The 25984-nt window shown below is 34.1% G+C and overlaps 1 protein-coding gene across 1 annotated transcript in view; it reads right to left on the bottom strand.

The window, feature by feature from the left end:
- Window positions 1–25984, bottom strand: part of LRRIQ1 (leucine rich repeats and IQ motif containing 1) — a 177551-nt gene that overhangs the window by 118274 nt on the left and 33293 nt on the right. The window contains exons 10-13 of the mRNA XM_003783489.2: window positions 16398–16591; window positions 15719–15846; window positions 10428–10501; window positions 7263–7356 (exon numbers count right to left, since the gene is read on the bottom strand). Coding sequence (XP_003783537.2) covers window positions 7263–7356; window positions 10428–10501; window positions 15719–15846; window positions 16398–16591 — 490 coding nt within the window. The remainder of the gene's footprint in view (window positions 1–7262; window positions 7357–10427; window positions 10502–15718; window positions 15847–16397; window positions 16592–25984) is intronic.

The raw sequence follows: 25984 nt of genomic DNA on the forward strand, positions 1-25984 counted from the left end.
GGTCTCCAACCCCTGGATAACGGATCTGTGTCCTGTGAGGAATCAGGACACACAACAGGAGGTGAGTGCCAATCTGGCAGCACATTTAGTATTCACAGAGACTGTTACTGCTCTCTGATACTCTTTACACTGCCTAGGCTCTCTTGAGTAGTTTAGCCAGATGGCCAGTTACAGGCAGTGGAATCTGAGTGAAGGAATCACGGCCACTTTTGAGGGCAGGTCGGTAAATGTCAGCTGTTCCCTCCCTGCAGTCTTGTAAGATTAGGTAGGCAGTGAGATCCAAGCAAAGTAGATGTGGCTAATTGCTAATTCAGGCTGTGTAGTGGTGAGACCTTGCAGGTAGGCTGTTTTGGGGGGACTCATTAATGTGCAAGGGAGTTTAGAAAATGGACAGATAGAAACAAGTTGTTATGGGCACATGTTACGGGAACATTGCTGATCAAGACCCTGAGACATTCCAAGAATCAGCTGACATTCCTCAAAGGTTGTATATAAAAACCGAGCACTGTGCTCTCCTTACTGCCTGCAGTCACTAGGATGGGTCCGCTTTGCCATTTAAACCATTTGAAACTGCTTTTCTTGCTTGCTAAAACTGTACTTGTTCTTGTTCTTTATTCGCTTTAATTATTTCAGCAGCTACCTCTAACGTTTTGTTGAGCCAATCAGGGGAAGCTCTTGTTTAGACTTCAGCACTCTGCCCACTCTCACCTGCTTGCTCTGCTCACTGACTCCTTCCACTCTGGACCAGGGACCATTCTTCAGCACTGGGAAACAGAACTGGGAACACAAAGGCCTGACATCTAGTCCCCTCTCTCAACAGTCTCTTTCCCTCTCTTCCACCTAATCAACTAGTTAACAAAAGCCAGGGGACACTGACATCACATAACCACAGGTCTTCAAAAGTACCCTGAGGTTTTGAGTATGCCTATATTATACAGGATGAATCCATAACAGATATAATGTAAACAAGAAATAAACTCCTCCTGTATTGAACCAGAAAACTTCTGGGTTCTTTGTTGAGCAGCATAACTATATTAATATACCTATATAATCAATGAAGAACAGAGACACTAAGGTTAAGTAACCGTACAAGGTTAAAAGGCTAGTGAGTGGTGAAACAAGATGTGTCCCTAAGTAGTTCATTCCCAAAGCCTATACACAGAGTCCTCTTCCATAGTTCCTTTCTGATTACAGGATAAAGAACAACTTAATTATCCTACCAGGCAAGGTATTTTATACATTGGCAGTAATACAAAAGAAAAATTAGGGGAGTGGAAACTTGTATTTTTTCAAGACTTTATACATTATAATTTAAAGAAATAGTGTCATATTCAACACAATTGTGATATTGTTGAATATCACACTATTTCTTTAAATTATATAAAACAATATAGCAGAGTGTTTAAATTCCAGGCTTTGAAACACAGATCACACCCCTGCTACTGATTCACACCATGATGGAACAAATCACAAGGCATCTGAGCTTTAGTAAACACCTCTCTAATGAGAATGACAGTTACAGAACCCAGTGCATAGAGCTGATGTGAAGTAAAGTAATATGTATTAAGTCCTTGATCTGCAACCCGGCACACTGTGAGTCTAAGTACTTGGTTTCTTATCTCTTTCTAATAGTATTTCCCAGATATCGATTTGAAGCCTGAATAGACTGGCCTTGTAATATGGCCTCTCTGTGCCATTTACATTCCTTCCTTTTCTTGGATATTTCCATCACCCAAAGTAATTTTTGCTTTTGTATAATTTTAAACTTAATAAATTTTTAAGTTTAACCAAACATGTGCACTTTAGCCAAGGCAGTTTCTCCTAAATTGAGGTAGTTTCTAAATTTCTAAAGCATATCTGTTGCCCAGAATAATAATTTGATATTTCTATTTTATTAGGTACTGAAATCTAAGAGTTGAGAGAGAAGACTCTGGAGCCAGACTACATAGGTTTCATTTCCAGGCTTTTTCACTTATTAACTATGTAAATGGGAGAAGGAGTTATTTGACCTTTTTGTGACTCAGTTTCCTCAATTTCAAAATGGAGACAGTAGGCTAAATAAATATTCCATGACATATATTAAGGGGATGAAAAGAGAATAGCGTTTGATGCAAAGTTGAGGTTATGTAGCATTTGTGACTTTAGTTTCCCTGCTTACTCTTTCTATGAATGTGTTTTAGAACCGCAACATCGTACAAAAATGTCTTGAAATTATGGGTTACAATAAAATCTCCTTTATAATGTTCCACGTGTTAGGACATTGACTGCTTATAGAAGGAGTCCACTAAATACTTGGTGATTGAATAAAAACATAGTTTGGTTACATGGTGATGGAAATTAGTAGATTCTTGTGTGCTTACTGTGTTCTAGGAATTGTTTTAAATACAATATACCATTCAATTTTCATAAGCACCTCAAAAGATTATTACCCTCCCTCTACCATGAAGAATTCAGAGACAGAAAGAAGTTAAATTACTTGTACAGGGTCACACAGGATGAGGCAGGGGCAGGATGTTTTGTTTATAAACAATGGTTTTCAAACTTTGGTGTGTATCAGCATCACCCAAAGGGCTTCACAAAACACAGACAATGCAGCACCATTCCCAACTTTCTGATTCAGTAGGACTGGATACTGTCCAGTTATTATATCTCTCTTTTTTTTTTTGAGACAGAGCCTCAAGCTATCCCCCAGGGTAGAGTGCTGCAGCATCTCAGCTCACAGCAACCTTCAACTCGTGGGCTCAAGCGACTCTCCTGCCTCAGACTCCCAAGTAGCTGGGACCACAGGCGCCTGCCACACGCCCGACTATTTTTTAGTTGCAGCCATCATTGTTGTTTTGGTGGGCCCGGGCTGGACTCGAACCCACCACCTTAGGTGTATGTGGCTGGTGCCTTAGCCGCTTGAGCCACAGGCACTGAGCCAATTATTATATCTCAAACAGGTTTTCAGATGGTGATTAATGATGCTGGTCAGGGGCTATACCTTCGAGCTGCACACCAGTTTGTATTTTTTCCTCTATGGTACACAGCTTAAAGTGCAGGGGAAAAGATATTCCCAATCTTGAAGCTGTCAACTTAAAGTTGACAAATTCTGTTCTAAATCAAATGGAAATGTGCAAGAAATGAAGTTTAATATCAGAAATTTATGTGGAAACTGAGTTTTAAAGAAAAATAAAATAAAAACAGACCTTGTGAGCAAACATAATAACTCTTTTATGATACTCAATTTAACAGTAAGGAGTAAATTACACAGGTGTTGACTTGGTATAAAATGCTGCTATCTTCTTATCCCGACAACAATTAAAAAACTCAGGGAACCAATCAATTTGGAAAGAGAGTGCCAGAGATTTGGAGAAGCTAGGCTCAGATAAGAGAGAGAATAGACACTGCTCTCTGGACAGTCTTAGCTGGATTCTACCAGCGGATTATGTCACATGTAGGAATTTTAAACTTAAGTAGACATTTAATTCTTCTGTAAAATATCTTTTACTCTTCCAAAATCATGAGATCCAGGGTCTGGACCTGGATGTGGCCACACATTGCTGGGAAACACAATCAGGGCAAAGAGTCAACTGCTTTTTTTTTTTTAGGATCAAATGTTACAATAAACTTTGAAAATTTTTCTTTTTCAATTTTTAATTCTTCCTGGCTACATTTTGTTTATACTTGTCATTTGTCACTGCCTGAACAAACCAAAAAGACTCACTGACTTGTTCCAAACTTTGAGGATCCAGAAACCTATTTTCCTACCTGGATTTTAGTAGGAAAATATTTAGTTTGTCTTTCCTTACACTTACCATGCTTGTTTTGCCAAACTCATTTTTGCCTTATCTATTATTAACTTCTTCTGCTTTGATGTATTATGAAATAACATAATAAAAATGTCAAATGTATAGTTTATCATGGTAAACCATGTATAAATCCATGCTTCTGAGAATAAAAACAGAAGGGGAAAAGCCAGAATCATCATCAATACTAGAAAATTTGAAAGTTGACATCTGCAAATTCATCTAGTATTCTGAGACATAACTCACTTAAACGTGGGCCAAACAGTAAGGATCTGAGGAGGAGTGAGAAAAATCTCATGCCAGACAGAAGAACCATAGAAAAGTTAAAGGAAGAAAAACTACAGAAATTCATATGGGGAATTAATTCCTACTTGCCAAATTTGAAATGAAACATACACAGGACATCTATCAGAAAGCTGGCATGATAGCAGGGAGACTTAATTTGCACTTGTCCAAAACTTCCTTTGGGGCTCTCCAACAGGAACTTAAAAACAAGTTTTGAAACTCTCTCAATAATTCCAGGTAATTTAGCTTTTGCACACTAGATACAAAATAGATGCTATTTAAAGGAATAAAACAAAATTAAATATTAACAATATATGATTAAAGATGCCCAAAATACAACCAAAATTGACCAGGCATTCTAAGAAGCAGAGAAATATGATCCAGAATTAGAAAACATAAATAATAAAAAGATACCCAAATGATAGAGATGATACAAATTACAGACAAAAAGGAAGTGTTAAAAAAATGAGTATGATTAGGAGAGGGCAATACAGTGAAAAGAGATATATGAAATTTCTATAGATAAAAAATTGCATCTGTAATCCAAAATTTAAAAAAATTAGTACTCTGGAAGGGCTTAATAGCAGAATAGACATTTAGGAAGAAGAGATCAGAGAATTTCTTCAAGACATGACAATAAAAACTATTCAGAGCAGCAAGAAAAGGGACTAAAGACCCTGTCCTTGGCAAGGGAAAACACCCCCAGAAAATGGGAAAATAGAGAAATAAGCTGAGCAAGGCAGAATTAAAACAGTTTAGCTCGCTTTAGCCAGCAGTTAAATTAGTTGTCTGAGTAGTTTGTGCTTTCACTAGAAGCCTGGCCTGTAACAGATACAACTTGCAAACACCCCCGTGAGCTCTGTAAGCGCTCTGAAGGACAATGGCTAGGGCAGACACTGTATGCAAGGCTGGGAAGGAACATTCGCCAGACCTACACCTGCCCAGTCAACTGTCAAAGCAAATACCCAGTGTGGGGATTTGTATAATGACCAGGACAGAGATCGAGGGAACAGCTGGCGACCTAAGAGATGGGCAGGAGTACTCGTACCCTAACCACTGAAGGAAATGCCTCCTGGTGGAGATAAGGGGAAAATTCCTCTCTCCACTGATTGTTCTTCTTCTTCATTTATTTTTTAATTAAATCATACTGTATACATTAATGCATTTATCAGATACAATGTGCTGATTTTATATACAATTTGTAGTGCTTACATCAAACTGGTTAACATAGCCTTCACCTCACCTACTTAATTATTGTGTTAAGACATTTATAATCTACACTTAATAGATTTCGTATGTACCTGTGTAATACGCACCATAAGTGTGGTCCCCCCAAGCTCCCCCTCCCCTCTTTTTCTCCTCCTCTTCCCTGCTTGATCTTGGGCTATAGTTGTGCTTTGTCTTTCATCTGAAAGTGTGGGTGATTATACACTGGTTTCATAATAGTACTGAGTACATTGGGTACTTTTTCTTCCATTCTTGAGATACTCTACTAAGAAGAATTTGTTCCAGCTCCATCCATGTAAACATAAAAGAAGTAAAGTCTCCATCTTTTTTAATGCTGCATAATGTTCCCTGGTGTACACATACCATAATTTGTTAATTCATTCATAGTTTAATGGGCCCTTGAGCTGCTTCCATGACTTGGCAATAATGAATTGGGCTGCAATAAACATTCTGGTGCAAATATCTTTGTTGTAAAGTGAGTTTTGGTCTTCTGGATATATACCTAGTAGAGGAATTGCAGGATCTAATGGCAGGTCTACTTTTAGTTCCCTAAGTGTTCTCCAAACTTCTTACCAAAAGGAACGTATTGGTTTGCATTCCCACCTGCTGTGTAGAAGTGCTCCCTTTACCCCACATCCACACCAACATCGGTAGTTTTGGGATTTTGTTATATGGGTTACTTTTACTGGAGTTAGATGATACATCAAAGTGGTATTTGCTTAGAGGAGCTTGACACCATCGCATCTGCTCCACAGAGAACTAGAGGGATCTTAAGCTCCCCCAAGGGATCTGTATGTATGACACAGTAGGAGGCTGCCCCCACACAAAGCTCAGGTTTCATATTTTTCAAAAAAGTTAATGATTATAGACGGAATAAGAACATGCTTATTCACAGAAAATGCTGACATTTTTGGCTAAATGAGAAAATATCCTTCAATAAAAGCTGGGTGGAACAAACACTCAGGGCCACTTGTGGAAGCCCCCAAGCTGGTGGTGGTCCCCTGAGTCCCACCCTTAAAAACTCTATCCTGTCTTTTTTATCTCTCACTGCTTTTAACTTTATTTTTCTTCAGTTGATCACTGCCAGTTCCAAAGGCCTTTAAGGACCCTGCCCCTGGGTGAGACCCCAGCACAGAGTGAAACAGAAAGAAAAAAAAAAGAAAGAAACATAAGTAAAACAATAGACAACTTGTGTCATAATTAAACTGGTCTAATATCATTGACATTGGAGTCATAGTAGGACAGAATAGGCAGTAAACAGGCAAAAAAAATACCTAAAAAAATAATGACCCCAAATTTTCCAAATTTTGTGAAAAATATAAATTGACAGATCTAAGGGGAAAAATCCTAATTAGAACAACCCTAAATAAAATCACTCCAAAGTACACCAAAATTAAATTGCTGAAAACCAGAGAAAATCTTTAAATCATTCAGAGACATACGATAAAGACGAGAAAATGTCATCAGACTTCTCATAAGTAACTATGAAAACCATTAGATAGTGGTTAGACGATTTATAAAATCCTGGGGAAGGGAATTCATGGCAAAGGGATACAAGGTCATTTTTTTAAGGTGGCAAAATGTTCAGTATCTTGATTGTCATTGATTTTAGAAATTATTCACTTATGAACAAAAATGATGAAATGCATTGTATGAAGGTTATCACACAATGGTTCATTAAAAACATGCTAGCAATCTGGAGGAAATAGTGTTAGGTCTCATGAGAGTTTTAAATGAGAGAATTCTTTTTAAAGCAGAAATTATAGAATTTTTTGTGGTTTATATTTAAATACAGCAGTATTATAAAGAGAGGCATGAAATCATACATGCTTATAACATATTTTTTAACAGATGCCAGTGTCCTCAATTTTCCCCAAGTTATTCGTTTTTATAGAGAAATTTTCATCAAATTGTGTTTTCTATAATAAAGGATGCTTATAGGGTACAATAATGCTTCTTTACCTCCAGTTTACTTCTTGAAGAAGTGGGTTTCCAGTTAGAGACAATTCACGGAGAGAACAGCACGCGTTGAGCCACACTTTGGCACTTGTAAGATCTACAGAGATTAAACAAACTCATTTTGAAAGAGATCAAAGATATTGGAAAGGCATCATAAATCAATGACCATTTTATTTATTGGGTAGCTGTTAAACAAAAGGACTACTTTTTTATTTTTCTGTAGATTATTACATACTTTGAAAGGAAGATTACATATAGTTAAGAACATGAATTATGGCCAGAATATATGTTTTTACCATTGAACAACTGTGTGAACTTACGCAAATCTGCTTTCTAATTCAGGTTCATACCTACATCAGAGGGTGAGGTTTAAATGAGATAATGTGCACAAAGGGTTTAGGACAGCTGGTACCAGATTGTAAGCACAAAGTCTGAAGACAGGAAATCTAAAGTCACTGGACAGGGGCTAAAATCAAAGACATACCTACACAGAGAAGATCCTCTTCTCTCCCAAGTATTGGTTACTACACAGAATTACATGAGCCTTCTGAACTTTAAAAAGTAAATATTAAAAATAATTGCTCTTATGGAGATAGAGAACAGAATGATAGTTACCAGATGCCAGGAAGGGTCGTGGGAGGTGGGATAAAGTAGTGCTGGTTAAAGGGTAGAAATATGGTTAAATAGAATGAAAAGCATTTGATAGCACAATAAGGTGACTATAATCAACAGTAAGTTTAGGTACCCTTTGAAAGAGTAGAACTGGAATGTTCCTAACACAAGGAAATGACAAATGGCTGATGTGATGGATACCCTGATTACTCTAATTTGATTAATTAATATTTGTATGTCTGTAGCAAACAATCACACGTACCCTATAAAGAGATATACCTATTATGTTCTCATAGTGATTAAAAATAAAAAATACATACTCTTGTAGAGTACATCACAAAGAAATTCATATTGAGGAACTTTCCCACAGAAAATAACCATAAAACTTGGACTATGAAAGTACCCATAGGTTGTACACTGAGCGAAAGTCCACCCATAGTGTGAACTCGCCATCACTTTAGGATCACAGTGATTTTGTGTCGGGAGGCGTGTTACCAGTCCTGAGCATGACAGTGGAACTGAAGCACAGTGGCAGTTTTGCTGAGCTGAGGAAGCAAAGATTAGAACCGAGGCTGTAATCTGTGGGGAAAGGCACTGCAAAGAAGCCGTGTCCGTCCATGCTGGGTAAGAGGTGGAGGTAAGCCCATACGAGCATTTACCCCAGGTCCTTAGAAAAGTGCCAGGTGTTACAAAGGTCGGACAAGATTCTGCAAATCCTAGCAGAGATCACTGGCTCATCCAAATATGATTCAGAAAATTAATATGTAAAAGGGTGCTTAGGAGAAAATGTTCACAAAACGTATGTCTGAAAAAAGGATTAACATCCAGAATATATTCAAAAATTCTATAAGTCAATAAGATTAATGAAAATAACTTTTGTTTTTTGAGACAGGGTCTCACACTATTGCCCTGGCTAGAGTGCCAGTGGCATCATCATAGCTCACAGCAGCCTAAAATTCTTGGAATTATAAGATCCTCTTCTCTCCCTGTAGTAGGTAGGAGTCACCACACCCATTTGAAAAAATAACTAAATTTTAAAATAGTGAAACCCTTGAAAAGACACAAGAAGATATAAAAATCACTAACAAACACCAGTAAAGAGGTTCTGCACCTTTATTCTCATTGGTGCAATGCAAACTGAAACCCCAGGGTATTAATATTAGATACTAAATACTCTAGAATGTAGCAGTTGGAACTTTCATATATTCCTGGCGTGTGTGTAAGTGTTACAACTACTTTGGAAAATAGTTTGCCATTTTCTTTTAAACTTAAACCTATATCTACTACATAATCCAGCAATTACACTCTGACACATTTACCCATGAGAACTGAAAACCTAAGTCCGTAACAAGATTCATATAAGGATTTCCATAAAAGCTTTATGCTCATAGCACTCCTGAACTGCAACCAGAATATTCCTGGTCCAACAGGGAACTCAATACACAAATTATGATACAGTTGTAGAATGGTTTACACTTCAGCAAAAAAAGAATAAGAAAATAAATAACAACTGATAAAAATGATGTGCTGAGACGTCACGGGGATACTGAACAAAGAAAGCTGAAGGCCAAAAGGAACATACTTCCTGATCTCATTAATACAACAAAAAGCTGACCAATGGTGACAAATTCAGACTGCAGTTGCCTCTACAAGGAGACTTACTGGGAATGGTAATTAAAAAAATTTAAGTAAATTTAACATGTACCCTTGTAAGATGCACCGTAGGTGTATAGAATATAAATGTCTTAACACAGTAACTAAGAAAATGCGGTGAAGGCTATGTTAACCCGTTTGATGAAAATATTTCAAGTTGCATATAAAACCAGCACATTGTACCCCGCGATTGCATTAATGTACACAGCTATGATTTAATAAAAAAAATAAAAAAAAGTAAATAAAAATTTAAGTAGAGGAGGCAATTAATTAATTTGATTCCTGATTCTTTAAAAAATTTTTCCTTGAAACAGGGTATTACTATGTAGCCCAGGTTGGTCTTGATCTCCTGAGTTCAAGTGCTCCTCCTGCCTCAGCCTCCCAGGTAGCTGGGATTACAAAGACATATAAACTTACAATGGGTGACCACCTATTTAGAAATCAACAACTTAGACAAGTGTTTTTATACATTAGTCTATTGATTTCATAGATAATATATATGATTTTTTTTTTAAGGAAAGAGTAACTCAGTGTAGTTTTATTTTATTTTAATTTTTGAGACAGAGTTTCTGTTTCTTTCTTTTTTTTTTGGCCGAGGCTGGGTTTGAACCTGCCACCTTTGGCATATGGGACTGGTGCCCTACCCTTTTGAGCCACAGGCACCGCCCTATGATTTTTTAAATAAATATGTAATTATGACTTTGCCTAGGCCTACCATAAAGATAGAGAGGTAATAGGATTTTAGAAGCAGAAAGAAATTCTAATTGAATTATTTTAGCATGCGTTATTGCACAGATTTACTATTTGTTTATATCCTTAACACGTATATTTAATATAACTATTCACCATGCCTGGAACAGAAACTAAAAGCTTATTATTTAATTTGCCTCATTCTAAACTTACCAGAAAGACAATTGTTGCTGACATCCAGTTTCTCCAGAGAAAGAAAATGGAAAAGTGGCACAATGTTTGTCAAGCTGAAAATAAAAACAGAATTCATAAAATTTGTAAAATGCAGTATCCTTAGTATTATTATGGTAATTACATAACAATGCCTTTTTAACACATTTATATACAATTGCATATTTAATGAAAATTGTATGATACAATTACAACACTTACTAGCAGTGCTTATTAAAAATGGAGTAATTAGAGCATTCTAGGTATACAACGGAATATTTCTAGTCGCTTTCTTCTTCTTTTATTATTTTAGCTACTATCCCATGGAAAGCCTCTACTCATAAATAAACAGGATTTATCATGAAATTATCAATTTCAATCACAAATATCATGGGCTTTGATGTGTATTTTCCATTTACATGAAAATATACCTTTTCTGTTCTTATTATTTTCTTTCATCTTTGTATAAGCCAAAATTTACAGGAAATTTGTATTATCTGGTGTTTTTATATTGTGTATGTACACAAGTATATGTGTGTTTATTCTTGGAGGAAAGATAACCTAAACCTTTAATGTAAAAAACATAAAAATTCACTTATTTTTAATTTTCAGTGGGATAACTGATGAGTTACTAGTTATCCCATTGAAAAAGCAGTAACTAGTTATCCCACTGAAAAAGCAGTAACTAACTAGTTATCTCATTGAAAAAGCAGTAACTAGTTGCTTTTTAGTTGGAAAAATCTTTGTTTACTAGATTAAAAATATTATAAGAAGTATAAATATCAAATATAAGAATTATAAATATCTAAAATTACATGGGCTTATTTTGAATGGAAATATGTTCATGATATTAAAAACTGAATCTAAGAAAAAAAATATTGTTAAATGTTATAATGTTAATTATTATAATATTTTAACATTATAAAATATATGTTTTAAACAATACAATGGACTTAACTTTGACAAAATATACTGATATTTAAAATGAATACTCTATTTATATATGACAAACCCAATAGTAATAACCTTTCCTCTTATTTTTTAAATAAACTTTACTATTTTCTACATTATAATTATCATTAAGTACTCATTCAAGCAAAAACCAAACATAAGTGATATTGAAAATTGACATATTATTAGAAACAAAAGCTAAGAAGGGAAAATTAACTCTAGCTTGATTTATATTTCCCACAATGACACGTTTACACTGAACTTACTCTATAGCATAATAACATATTATTATAGCTATTTGAAAATATAAAATGAGCCAGTTCATCTAAATCTTTAAATAAGACAAATCTTTAAATAAGTATATTCTCATCACTATTTAAAAAGTCTTTTGAATGAATCTCCCCCCATAACTGTTGGAATTCCATAACTGCTTTTCTAAAGGAATGTCTCGGATACAAAAAAAAAAGTGTGCATTAATTTCTACTTCTTTTTCTTTCTTCCTTTTTATACTATCCTTCCACTTGTCCTGGCAGAGTTCTTTGCCTCCATTTCTGTGAATACCCTGTTACGATTTTGAAAAAAAGTAAAGAAAAAGAAAGAAAAGAGGGGCAAAACAACAAACAAACAAACCCAAACCCCTTATTCTTCTAAGTTCACAAGCTCTCAGAGTAATACTATGACTGGAAGCCTCAGAGTCTGGTACAAGCCTCACCCTTGTACTGACCTTGACTCCACTCTTGGGCTACCCTGCTCTGCATTAGCAGAGAGAAAGAAGATACTATTGATTAAAACGTAGTCTAAGTAATAAGGTCAGGAGAAGATCTCTCTAAATGAGGCCACTCCTAAGTACAATGTTACTACTATTCACAATCAAAAACAGTTTCTAAGGGGAGGAAAGATTCAAAGTGATAAGATAATAAGTGAGGAAGTTTGGGGCCATTATATTTATATATACACTTCATTATTGGTAAATACACTCCCATAGTAAAATGTACGAAAATGTCACATAGATACTAAAGAAAAAGAAGGAAGGAAAAGAGAAAAGAAGGGAAGGGGGGAAAAAGGGGGAAGGGGAAGGGAGGAAGGAAGAAAGAAATTTAATTCTTTGTTTATACGTGATTAGTGTATTTAAGTCTTAATTCTATGACATTTCCTACTAAGCAAGCTCTAGATCATTTTTGCAAATAATAATTTTTAAAACCTTGGTAAAAATGTTATTCTAATAAATGCTATTAATGAGAAAAAGTTTAAAATATTTCCAATAATAAATCTTTGTCCTTTACTGAAAGAATTTTGAAAAATTAATAAAGACATATTATATATTTCAGAATATAAGTTTTCTCTTCTTTTCAGAATATATCATGTTTTCAGCTAATAAGTTACAGTAACTTATAGATTATATGAAGTACTCAGTTGAAAATAACCAATACAGCAAAAAAAAAGGAATATAATAATCCTTTTTATAAAAATTAATGTAAACCAAGTCATATCTGTTTTGACCAAGTATTTTTGTAATATTAAAATTTTATCTTTGCAGATAACTCTTTTTAGAATGATACTATATGTCTTTTATGAAATTTTAATCAAGACAACTGGCTAGTCATTCACTTTCATGACTATTCATTAGGATGGTAGTAACCTAATAGTAAAATTCTTCTTTTAAAACTCTACTTTTCCTTTTACTGACATTCTATGTATATTTTTTTCCAAGAAAATTCAAACCAGAAAGACAAAGGACATTAGTGAAAACCTAATACCATTTGACCTTGTCACATTAGCCCTGGGCATTAAAAAGATATAAATTTCAAAGAGGACAAAAAGCAAAAGATTTGTACAATGAGAAGCCAATGGGTAATAGTTTCCACTTTCTGCTCCTACTTAGAATCTCACTGGAAGTAGAAAGGCTTAGAGAGCCAGCGAGGCTTCCAGTTAGAACTCCGCTGAGTCAAACTTAAAACAGTCACATGTCCTAATGAAAATTTAAAACAGAAGTCAGGATGAAACAAGGTTTTCAAACAATATGTACTAAGTATCATTCTTTACATATATTCCTTTTGTTGGGGGAAAAAAGCATACAGGCATAATTTCTTCCTCATGATGAAAATATATATCAAAAAATAAAAGAAAAAATACATAATTTAAAAGCCATACCCATCATAAAACCAAATATTGTATTCACAATATTCTTCTCACTTTGCAAGATGCATTTACATACATTCTCCTCTTGGACTGTCATAAAAATCCCTTAAAATAAGCATTATTGCTCCTTTTACATGTCAGAAAAATCGGAGGCTCAGGGAGCAGGAAGAGAGGTGCTCAACATCAACTGACCTGTAAGTTGTCGACACAAAATCCAAACTCACATCTCTTGACTCTGAGTGTCATAAAACCTAACACAATGTTAAATAATTGAATGCACAAGAAACACAACGTAAGATGGATAATTTTCTAACTAATAATGTTAAGCTTGTGAAAAACCTTCAGGCTAAAGATTATTTTTATAGTGTGCCATTAGGACATCATTTGACTATTCTATGTGTCCACTTCTATCAGTCAGGCCTGGTGCCTTAAAGCCTCTCCCTTCCTCCTCAGAAATGTGAAAGATCAAACACATAGAGCCTTAAAAGACCCATAAAGAATATATTCTAATATAAGTGACAGTGTTATTTTTATACGAAATAGCATATATTATGTAATCCTACATTTTGCGAAGATAAGTGTAAAAGTTTAGGTTCTTTTATGCCCAAGAGCTCTTTGAGGGTAAGGACATGTATCATTCACTTTTGTATTCCCCCTAACAGTAAACGCTACTTCAATATTCAAACGTTATAAGGCTAGGAAAACAAAGTTATAAATGGGGTTCATTTGGCTTAATCATACTAATTATTATTATAGAACTTGTAAAAATATTTTAATGTTATACCTTATATCATTGGTATTGTATCAGAAAATATTTTAATGTTATAGCTTATATAATTGATATTGTATCAGATTGATGTATATACATTATGTCATAATGATAGAGCATAAGTCTTTCAGCTAGTATTAATTTAATCTTTAGTAAGAGAACATTTATTTAATGATTTCAATTGTCCAAAGAAATGTAAGGCACTATTTTTTAAAATGTCCTTGTTTTAAATATTTTCTGATCTCTTAAATATTTTATGCTCATTTATGTGCTTTGAAGTCCTGGGTGGCATACTGCATATGTCCAAAGCATAATCAAGTATTTCATTCTGAAATTATATTTATTACATAGAAAATGTTTGGAGAAGATCCAATAAGTTTGAGAAAAACCCAGATTTACATACACAGTATTAGCTGATGGGGCTTGCTCCATGAACAAATGTTCTTTTAAAACCTAAATCAACTTTCATATTTTAGATTTATTTAAAACAATTTGAGGGACATTTGAATATAGAATCAGTTTTCAGTTGTCAATGTATGGTAGGTAGAAGTAAAGTAATTTACTAACACAATGCTAAAAGGGTGAGAGCTATAGTGGCAGAGACTGGGACATGATTTCATAGTTTGGGGGACAATGAATTATATATTAAAATTAGGGCATCCTTATTTGTATAATTCAAAGAAAGCATTGTATAATTCAAAGAAACATTTTCTTGTTAACAGAAGTTCCTTTCTCCTGTTCCATGTGCCTTTGATGAACAAATTAATCACATTAAAGTGGATAGATCGCAATGAAATAATAATCAGAGGAGAAGTACACATATCATACCCCTGTTTTGGTTTTAGACAGTAAAGATCCAGATGTTTGGTGGTCTCAAATACATCTTCCGAGGTAGGTACCCATTTCAATTTAATGGTAAGGTATTTTTTTAAGTGTTACTTTATATCCTTAGGGAAATCAAATTTAAATCCCTCTTAACATTTACCAAAAAAAAAAGAAAGAAAGAAAGAAAGAAAAAATGCAACTTGAGAGTAGGTTAAAAATCATTCTTCCAGGACTTAATACATACCACTTGACAGAATGAGACAGTCTTATGAATTAAATTAACTACCTCCTATATTTTCCAGAGAGGATAGTCTTTACAAATATAAACAAACCTGCCCTGAGAGATTTCTACAAGTGCTTTTTTGGAAAAAAAAACAAAAAGTGGAAGATAATTGACACTTAAAATTCTACTAAAGTTCTAGGGTATGCCAGTAATTCAATTTAGTGTTCTAAATTCTACAAAGTTATGTCTATAATTTGTGTGCTAATTTATTTTGATGCACTCTCACTGAATTACTGAAGAAATCCAACTTTTTTCTTTGTTTTGGAACATCATGCGTTTATTTTAAGCATTCACGGAATTTATTGTTTCAGTAAAGGATACGTTTACCTGTTTTGAGAGATTGTAAGATTTTGTAGTAAAGGCAGCCAATAGGAAGAAAACGCTTCCACAGTTGAAATGCTGTTATCATCCAAGTACAGTTCTCTTAGCAGAACATGATTCTTCAGGAGTGGAAGCTATATTTAAATTTCATTTATTACTTTATATTAAGTAAAATATTTTAACACTTCTAAATTTAAAAATATTAACTCCCCCCCCCCAAAAAAAAACCTCCCTAAATAACCAACAAATAGATTCTGGTAAACTACATATTATAAATCAAAGTATAATAAAACTGTTAGTATAAATAAAATTTATATCAATTAACCTTATAATTTTTTATATTTTTGATAAAAAGTAATCATGGTGAAATATAATTAGAATTTCATGATAGATAAATTTGGCCACTTTATATACTGAAGTAAGTTATCATTTAATATAATTTAATATCATGAAAAACTAATGTTGAATTAGATTTATTTATAAAACATAAAAGAGTAACTGTGTTGACTCTTTCTTAGTAAAGAAAAGTATGAAAGAATTCTAAGTAAACTAGAACTAAAATACCACTGATTAGCAAAAATGACCAAGGAAATGTTACTCAAAATTGCACTTAAAACATGTGATATTTCTATACAAAGAAAAATGCTGCATTAATCACAGAAGTAAATTAACCCAAAGCAATTACCTCACTTAGATAATTTCCCTGTAACTTCAGTATTTGAAGCAATCCACAATTTTCAATGCCCTCAATTTCTGTAAGATGATTATGTGAACAATCTAGATATATAATAGTAGGGGTATCACAAAGACCTTTTGTACTTATTAACTGATTGTGGTCCACAATTAGTTGCTGAAGATTTTTCAAAGATTCTAAACCACCTGAAAGAAAAATTTTATAAGATCAGAAGGAGCATAAATTCTAGATTCTAAAGGACAGTCCAATTTTATTTCTAAATAATTTAATCTTTGTATATCCCAACCCCTTTAATTATAAATGAGAACTCAGGCCAAATTCCTAGTGATACTTACCTTGTAAACATGACATTGTTGAAATTGGCATATTTTAAAATGACATAATTAGATATCAATTAGAAATGAGACAAAATATTAAAAGTCATAAATTGGGTAATGAATGTTTTTTATCTTCAAATAAGAATAAAAGCAATAGAGAGAGAGGGGAGATTTCTTTTTGTTTTTATTTTTTAAAAAAGTTTTTGACTCACTCCAGAGCTTCTGAATTTCCAAATTCTTCCCATACATAACATCAGAATGCTATTTTCCTATCATTGAAATAATTATCTTAAGAGTCCAAAAAGAACTCAACACCACCATATAAGAACCAATGAAATATTAGCATATTCTTCACGTATTTCAAGAGTGTCGTGAGTGACCTTCTTTGTGAGCAGATGAAATCAATATAATCCTAAGAAATATTAGATAAGGTTTAGAAACTATATGTCAGTGGTCATAAAGAAAAGTACAACTAAGTTTGTGTCAGGAAATAGCATTAGAAAGTTATCAGGAAATAGCATTAGAAAGAAATGCTGAGGAAATCTGTAAAAATTTCATTGAAAATATTAAAAATTTAAGGTTCTTTAGATATTGTCTATGTATGTTCTCTCTTGGTACCACTGTTTTGAAATCCTAGAATGTGGAAATACACTTAAAATCTTGAGTAAGGTAAGCAGAGAATCTACAGTGAGACCCCTACCCTGGGGAGTCATTCTAGCTAAATCTTAGAGAAGGGCTTCAGTCTGATTATCTTGTCAAACTCCCATATAACATTTTTTTTCAATTAAATATAAGAATAAACATGAGGGTTTTTTTTTTTTGCCACAAAGTAGTTTGCTAAATTGAAATAGATAACCTTTAAAAGATGAAATATGATGTATAACATTTGATTTCTGGAATTGATGTAATGACTTTATCCTTTAGGAATTTAGAGTGTTTAACCCGAGATTTGTTGTTTTGATTATATATTGATTTGCAAAAGGAAAAGGCAGAAAGTCTGCTTGTATCAAGATGAAGAAATACAAGAAATAATCAAGTTTACCAAGATCTCATAAGAAAATTTAATTCTGCATTACATTTTAGAAGTTCAGATAATGTAATAGCATCGATGAGTATGTTGTAGAAGTATTTCCTAAAGATCTATTTCAGGAAAAATTACAATTCAAAATTACAGCATCTTTATTTTTATTTTTTTGGTATTGAGTACACATGTTTACTTCTCCATTCCTACGAGGTTTCTCTCCTTTTATTTTATTAAATCATAGTTGTGAAAATTACAGTGTCTCTTTAATAGTTTAAATCAAATCAACTTAACGTTAAGAGATAATAATTTCTGATAAAAATGTTTTTATACAAAATAGTAAATTTTCTTATAATGAGTAATAAATTATACAATATCAAAGAGAAGCAGGAAAATGCACAGCGGACTCAAAAGGACAAAAGAAGACTGAAACCTAAACTCAGGCTACTACTGTATTTTATATTTAAAGATTTAGTTAGGATCAATGTACTGATATTTCCCTGTAATTTAAAATGGTAATTACAACTTAGGAAAAAGTTATGATTTGTTCTTATTAGGACATGAATTATTTTTCCCTATCCAATATTTAAGTTAGAATAACAGATTGCTTATACGTTATAAACTTTGAGGTGTTAGAAGTGGTATGTTATATATTATAATAAATATACTGACTATAATATAAAGTCTTCTGAAATAGGAAAATGATGGCATTTAGTATGCCTATAATCCTATGTAAAGTACATCAGTTAACCCACAAAGCAGACAATCCAGGCAAAAGGAAATGCCTATTATTACACATTAGTAGTATTATAAAATAAGATAGCCTTTATCAAATACACAAATGTCTTATAAAATATATTTTTATAATCTTATTAAATTTTTTAAAACCATATCTATTGCTCTTAAGTTATCCAGAGCTAATGTGGAATAGAAATCTCTACTAACTCCTTTGGACTGGGGAATGCATTTGTGCAACTTTCAAGGGTCTTACAATAAGACAACCGAGGTGAAACCTTACCTTACACAATGATGAATGAGGAAAGATGAAACAAAGGAAGCTGAGAAAAACCAGGTAGAGCAGGAGAACAAATGGGAGAAGAAAATAGGAAAAGGGAAACAGTTCTATAATGAAGGAGGAGTTAAGAAATAATGCGAAACTTAACAATTGTGGAAGCCATTTTGTTTATACTAAATTATATACAGTCAGACTCAGTTGTCAAAGAAATGAGAAGAGGTCACTGCTTTGGCCGTGCTGAGGCAGCTGAAGACTTTTGCTGGAGACAGTAAAGGTAATCAGCTTGGAAAGCACAGTGCAATGGAAGTGAAGACAATGAAAAAGAAAGAGAAATAATCTAAAGATGTGTGAAAATGAGGTTTGCCAATAAGCATTTGGGTGAGCTTGGAAGTAGATGTTTTACTCTCATTGTGCCTTGAGCTGATGGCAGTCCTGGCTGACGGCTCGGAGCCACAACTGCACAAGAGCCCCTAAGCCAGAACCACCCGCCAAGCTGAGCCAATTCTGATTTCTGACTCCCAGAACATGTGAGCTCATAAATATCTGTTAGTCTAAATTGCAAAGTTTAGGAGTAATATTCTTCACATTAGGACATAATGAATGTAATAAGCTTTCTATTCTGAAGAAACCATAAGTCAGGAAAGAATAAAATATGTTGAAACTTCTTTGGCCTATAGAATAACTTTTTTTAAATCAATATAAAAGGAGGGCAAATATATTACAACAAAAGCAGCAGGTAAAAAAAAAAAAAAAATCACCGTAACAGAGTTAATAAATAATCTTAGAAACAACGCTGGACAGAATAGAAAGCTAGAAACTGAATTGTCCCAAGGGATGATAATCACTCTGGAATAAAGTAAGAAGAAGAAAAAAGAAAGAAAGAAGAAAAAGACCTGGATTAAATCAGTTAAACAATGACAGACATGAAAGGAAGACAAACACTACCAAAAAACGGATGGTCTAGGACTGAATAATAAAGTCAAACCAAAAAGCTTTGCAAATATATAAAAAACAAAATTTTCAAGAAATGAAAAAATAACTAAGTGAGTAGTTTGGAAACAAACAAAGATTACTTTCCAAAAAAACACTTCTGTGGCTGTATTGACAATAAGCTGTTTCTTGGTTAAGTTGCTGATTAAGGATAAGAAAAAAAGGGGGAAGAGTTATCTGTGTAGAAATCATTTATGAGGAAAGAAAAATCCAGTTAGCCTCAAAGTTTACGCCAGCAATGCACCATCCCACATCTGCGAAGGAGTAAAGACCACAAAATACCAAGTGAAAGTGTGACCTGAAAACAGAATGCAAATCTACATTCTCGTCCAGGTATAAAGGCACCTGACAGAGATTCTCACACGTGAAAGACTTTAGGGACTACGGTATCCACTGGACCAGTTTTGAAAAATAAGATTTAGAAAGAGCTAGTGGACTAAATAATCTAGACAAGTAAGAAATAAAATAAGCAGTTATCATAAAATACCCATGTTCATACAGATCTAATACCACCATATGATTTAGATGGAGTGGGTACATATTTTATATCTAATGTGAGTAATAAAAATTATGAGAGAAAAGAGTATTGGAAAAAGTACAAATATTCTAATTTATCCCATTTTCTTAAAGGGGAGTTAATGTCTAAAATAGAAAATCCTAATTCTAATAAGTGTTTGGATAACAAAAACAGACATTATAATTGAGAAGTCTGGGAGGAGCAGGTGGAACAAGGTATAAAAGAATAAAATTTTGTCAACTTTAATACAAAGAAGTCAGCAGGTGCATTTGGAAATTTTGAAATCAAACCATTTTCATATAATCGCCTGCTTTATTTAACAATGCTTTGGTGAGTTTTCAAATGATATATCCAACCCTAGTAAATTATCTGTAGAAAAAATGGTTGAGATTGAATGTTTCAAACCAATAATCCGCTTATGGATGACTCTCATGCCCCACAAGATAATTTTGTAATATGTTTTTAAAAATCCAAATTGGTCTTCTACTTCAATAGTGATAAAGTAATGTTTTCTTTTGTGTTTTTCAAAAATTCTAATTGATCTTCTATTTCAATAGTGGCAATGTTTTTGTTTTTTAAAGTTTGAATTGATCTTCTACTTCAGTAGTACTGCAGCATCTCAAAAGTAACTAAAATGTTACATTTTTCTTTAATATTAATATACATTCCTAAAACATCAGCACATGCATAACCTAATAACCACAGGTAACATTATTTTTAATATTCAATTAAAATTTACATAATATTGACTAATACCTTCTCTAATAAAAGTGGACCCTAAGTAGATTTATTTACATGGAAAAGGTAGGCATCTGAGATTGAATTGCTATAATATCTACTTAAAACAATTTCTTTTCCTTAATTTCAGAATATTACAGGGGTACGAATGTTTTCATTATAAGAACTGCATTCGTACAGTTTAAGTCAAAGTTATCACAGTGCATATCTCCCAGACAGTGTGCCTTGTAGCTGGTAGGTGTGAATTTTCCCCTCCCTTTTTGGCCCCCTCACCTGTTTGCTTTCTGTTTAGTTTTACTACCACATGTGCACGTGGGTGTTGACCAATTCCTTCCAATTTGATAGTGAATACATACAGTGTGTGTTTTTCCATTCTTGCCATACTTCACTTTGAAGAATGATCTCCAGTTCACTCCAGGTTCTTATAAAAGTATCAGTTCACCATCTTTTATGACTGAGTAGTACTCTATGGCTATACATAATGCCACAGTTTAATAATCCATTCATGGATTGATGGCACTTGGGTTTTTTCCTATGTTTACAATTGTAAATTGTGTTGCAATAAACATTTGAGGGCCCTTGTCTTTTTGATAAAATAACTTTTTTTCCTCCGAGGAGAAAAAAATGGTAGGTGTACTACCATTTTTAAAATGGTAGTCTGGATGAAATGGTAGGTCTATTTTCAGTTCTTTGAGGTATCTCCATATGACTGTCCACAAAAGTTGTACTAGTTTGCATTCTCACCAACAGTGTGTAAATGTTCCTTTTTCTTTTCCCCTGACAGCACCCACTCCAGCGTGTTGTTTGGGGATTTTTTGAGAAAACTATTCTAATTGGAATTAGGTTATCTCTCATTATGGCTCTGCATTTCCCTGATGATTAGAGATGTTGAATATTACCTTCAACAAAATTCTAGCAAACAAAATCCAAAAGCACACTGAAGAGATAATACACCGTGACTAAGTGGGATTTATCCTAGGGATGCTAAGATGGGTCAACAAGCAAAACATGTCAAAGCAACAGGATAAAGCAGTGGTTCTCGGCCTTCCCAATTATGCCACAACCCTTTAATACAGTTCCTGTGGGTCACGATTCACAGGTTGAGAACCACTGGAATAAAGGATCATATAACAATCTCAATACATGCAGAAAAAACATTTGATAAAATACAACATTACTTTATGATAAAAACTCAACAAAGTAGGCATAGAAGGAGTATACTTCTACATAACAAAGCCCACATATGACAGACCCACAGCTAGTAGCATCTTTTACATGTGCTGTGAGCTGTGACACCACAGCACTCTACTGAGAGCAACATAGTGAGACTCTGTTTGCAAAAAAAAAAAAAAATTAACTCAAGATGGGTGAAAGATTTAAATTATAAGAGTCAAAATTAAAAAAAAAAACTTCTAGAAGAAAATATATTTTCAATGTTTCTGAACATTGGTCTAAGCAAAGAGTTTATGTCTAAGATCCCCAAAGTACAAGCAACAAAACCAAAAATAGACAAGTAGGAGTATAATAAACTACAGCGCTTCTCTACAGCAAATGAGACAATCAACAGAGTGAAGAAACAACCTGTAGAACGGAAGAAAATATTTGCAAACTAGTCATCTGACTTGGACTAACACATGAATTCAGGGAACTGAACAGAGAAACATACATACATGTTTTACTGACATAGACATTTCTCAAAAGAAGACATTCAGATGTCTAAGAAGTATGTGAACGAATGCTCCATATCATTAATCAAGAGGGTAATGCAAATCAAAACTATAATGAGATATCACTTTACCCCAGTTAGAATGACTGTTAAAAATAACAGATGCTGCTGAGCATGGGGATAAAAGGAAACTCTCTTACATTGTAGGTGAGGATGTAAATTAGTTCAGCCGCTATGGTAATCAGAAAGATTTCTTTAAAATCTAAAAATGGAACCACTATATAATCCTGCCGTTCTAGTACTGGGTATTTATCTAAATGAAAATAAATCTAAATAATAAATTATTCACAAAAACAGATAGGGAATTAACCCGTGTCCATCAACATATGAATATGTAAAGAAAGTCTGGTGTATATACCCACTGGAATACTATTTGGCAATTAAAAAAAAAGAACGAAATCATGTCATTTGCAGCAACATTGATGGAACTAATGGTCATTATGTTAAGTGCAATGAGCCCGGTACGGAAAGACAAATATCACACATTCTCACTCCTATGTGTGAGCTAAAAACGGTCTCGTGGAGGTAGAGAATAAAATGACAGATACCAGAGGTGGGGAAGGGTGAGGGCCAGATAAATCGAGGTTGAGTAATGGGTACAAACATACAGCTGGGAACAAGAAGTAATTTCTAAGGCTGGACAGTACAGTAGGGTAACAGTGTTAATAACCACATACTGCTCACTTCACATGTAAAACAGCTAGAAGAGAGAACTCGACGTGCTCCCAACATGTAGAAGTGATAAAAATTCAAGGTGCTGGATAATTCACATACCCTAACTTGATCTTTGCACAGTCTATGCATGTAACAAAATATTATATGTAGCCCATAAAGAGGTACCAATATTTGTATCAATGAAAAAAAAAAAAAAAGAAAGAAAGAAATCCAGATGCTGAGACTCAACCACAGACCTGCAGAGTCAGATTCTGCATTTCAGTAACATCTCCAGGCAATTCATATGCACATGGAAGTTTAAAAGAAAAACTAAAAAAAAAAAAAATTCAATGACCTAGAACATGCACAAATCCCAAGTTTTGAGCTAGGAGCTACATATACATAAATTACCCAGAGGGCAGCAAAGGAAGGGGTGTAGAACACAGGTGACGGGAGGTGAGAGCCAGAAGATCATTCAAAAATACACAGACACACGCACGCACTGTATGTATTTGAGGGGATAATGTCAGACAAATAGCTACAGTGAAAGAAATCTGACATAGTCAAGAATTGCAATAAGCTCCGAGCAAAATTAATTCGAGAGAAATCCATGCCTAGAGACATTACTGTAAAATGGCACAAGAGCAAAGACAAAGGTATTTTATTTATTTACTTATTTATTTTTGAGACAGTTTCATTCTGTCACCCTCAGTAGAGTGCCATGGTGGCATAGCTCACAGAAATACAAAACTCCTGGCTCAAGCAATTCTCCTGTCTCAGGCTCCCGAGTAGCTGGGACTATAGACACCCACCACAATAGCAGGCTATTTTTTAGAGGCGGGGGTCTTGCTCTTGCTCAGACTGTTCTCGAATCTGTGAGCTTAGGCAATCCACCCACCTCGGCCTCCCAGAGTGCCAGGATTATGGGTGTGAGCCACCACGCTTGACCCATTAAGATATTTTTAAAAGATAGAAAATACCCTCAAAATTCCAACAATTTCACTGTTAACTGACTTCTTCATAACACTGTGAAAGTAAAGTAATAATGATAATAATAATAATAAAGCATATATTGATATCTGCCAATTACTGAAAGAAAATAAGCTTTGATTTAGGAGAATATGCCCAGCTAAACTATGATTTGAGTGACTGCAACAGAAAGGCATTTGCAAAATCTAGTACAGTTTTTTTTTAATATACAAAAAACTAGAGAGAGATACAAATTATCTATCTAGAGAAGTAGGAAAGCTTCAGTATATTAAATAATAGAAGAAAACAATGGCATAAAAGGAGTAAATGTGAGCAAATACAATCAAACTTTGTATAAAATAACCGTAAGGTTTTCCTTTCAGAGTTAAGTTAAAATACATTTAAAATCTTCAAAAACATGTACTTAGAAGTCAGAGAAGATGAGCTATTGACTTACTTGAGATAAATTTGGTGGGCATTTTACAATTCTGTGGTGACCAGTAAACTAATAAAAAATTGATTTAAAAAAGAGAAAAGGAGAAAAATGTCAATCCAAAAGAACAGAGGAAGGAAAAGAGAACACAGAGTAATGGTGCGCTAGATAAAGAAGAACTGTCCATCAGGAAGAACTAGAGGAAAGTACAAAAAAAGTCAACACGTCTGCTCAAGGCACTGAAGAACTAAAACAGTGCCGCCGAATAGTAACAGATTAGGATCCAGAGAAGTGACACGAACACATGACTCAGGAGGTGTCAGAATCCTGAGCAAAGGGTGCTTACAAGACTAGCAGGGCAAAATCTGGGCTCCAGATCCCTTTCAGAGGAGGCTGTGTAAATAAATTCCTGCCTTCCTTTGGGTGGCACTTTCATGTGACACACCACCAAGAGTCAGGACAATTCAAATATATGATAGCTTCTGCAGGACTGAAGCTCAGCTTTAAATAATCCCAATGCCAATATACCGATATAACTACACAGAGATTATCCTTTGTAAAAAATGTGGACTAGCGGAGGAGAAGAGGGGAATAATACTGGACAAGCCTCAAATTGGGTCTACCATTTTATTTTTTCCTCAGTATTCTCTGCTGAAAAAAAAAAAAAAAGCCAGGAGATGACATCATGTGGCCAAAAAAATTAAAGAGAAACAACAGATGACAGAAACCATCCTTAAGGAACCCAGATAAATTACCAGACACAGAAATTAAATCTTGTTGAACAGGTCAAGACAAGAGTTAAGTTAAATACTTAAATCCTAGATACTATGAAAATGTGAACTGAATGCTAAATAAAAGAAACAAATAGCAATACTAAAACCCAAACTGAAATGTAAGAGTGACAAGAATACGATTATAAGAATATCAAGCTCGGTGCCTGTAGTTCAAGTGGCTAAGGCACCAGCCGCATACACCAGAGTTGGCAGGTTCAATTCCAGCCCAGGCCTGCCAAACAACAATGACAACTACAACCAAAAAATAGCTGGGTGTTGTGGCAGGTGCCTGTAGTCCCCAGCTACTTGGGAGGCTGAGGCAAGATAATCGCTTAAGCCCAGGAGTTAGAAGTTGCTGGGTGCCAGCTTAAGGCTCTGTCTCCAAAAAAAGAAAAGAAAAGAAAAGAAAAGAAAAGAAAAGAAAA

This window comes from Otolemur garnettii, unplaced genomic scaffold (genome assembly GCF_000181295.1).
Source record: "Otolemur garnettii isolate 467f Iridium unplaced genomic scaffold, OtoGar3 scaffold00007, whole genome shotgun sequence".
Classification (NCBI taxonomy): Eukaryota; Metazoa; Chordata; class Mammalia; order Primates; family Galagidae; genus Otolemur; species Otolemur garnettii.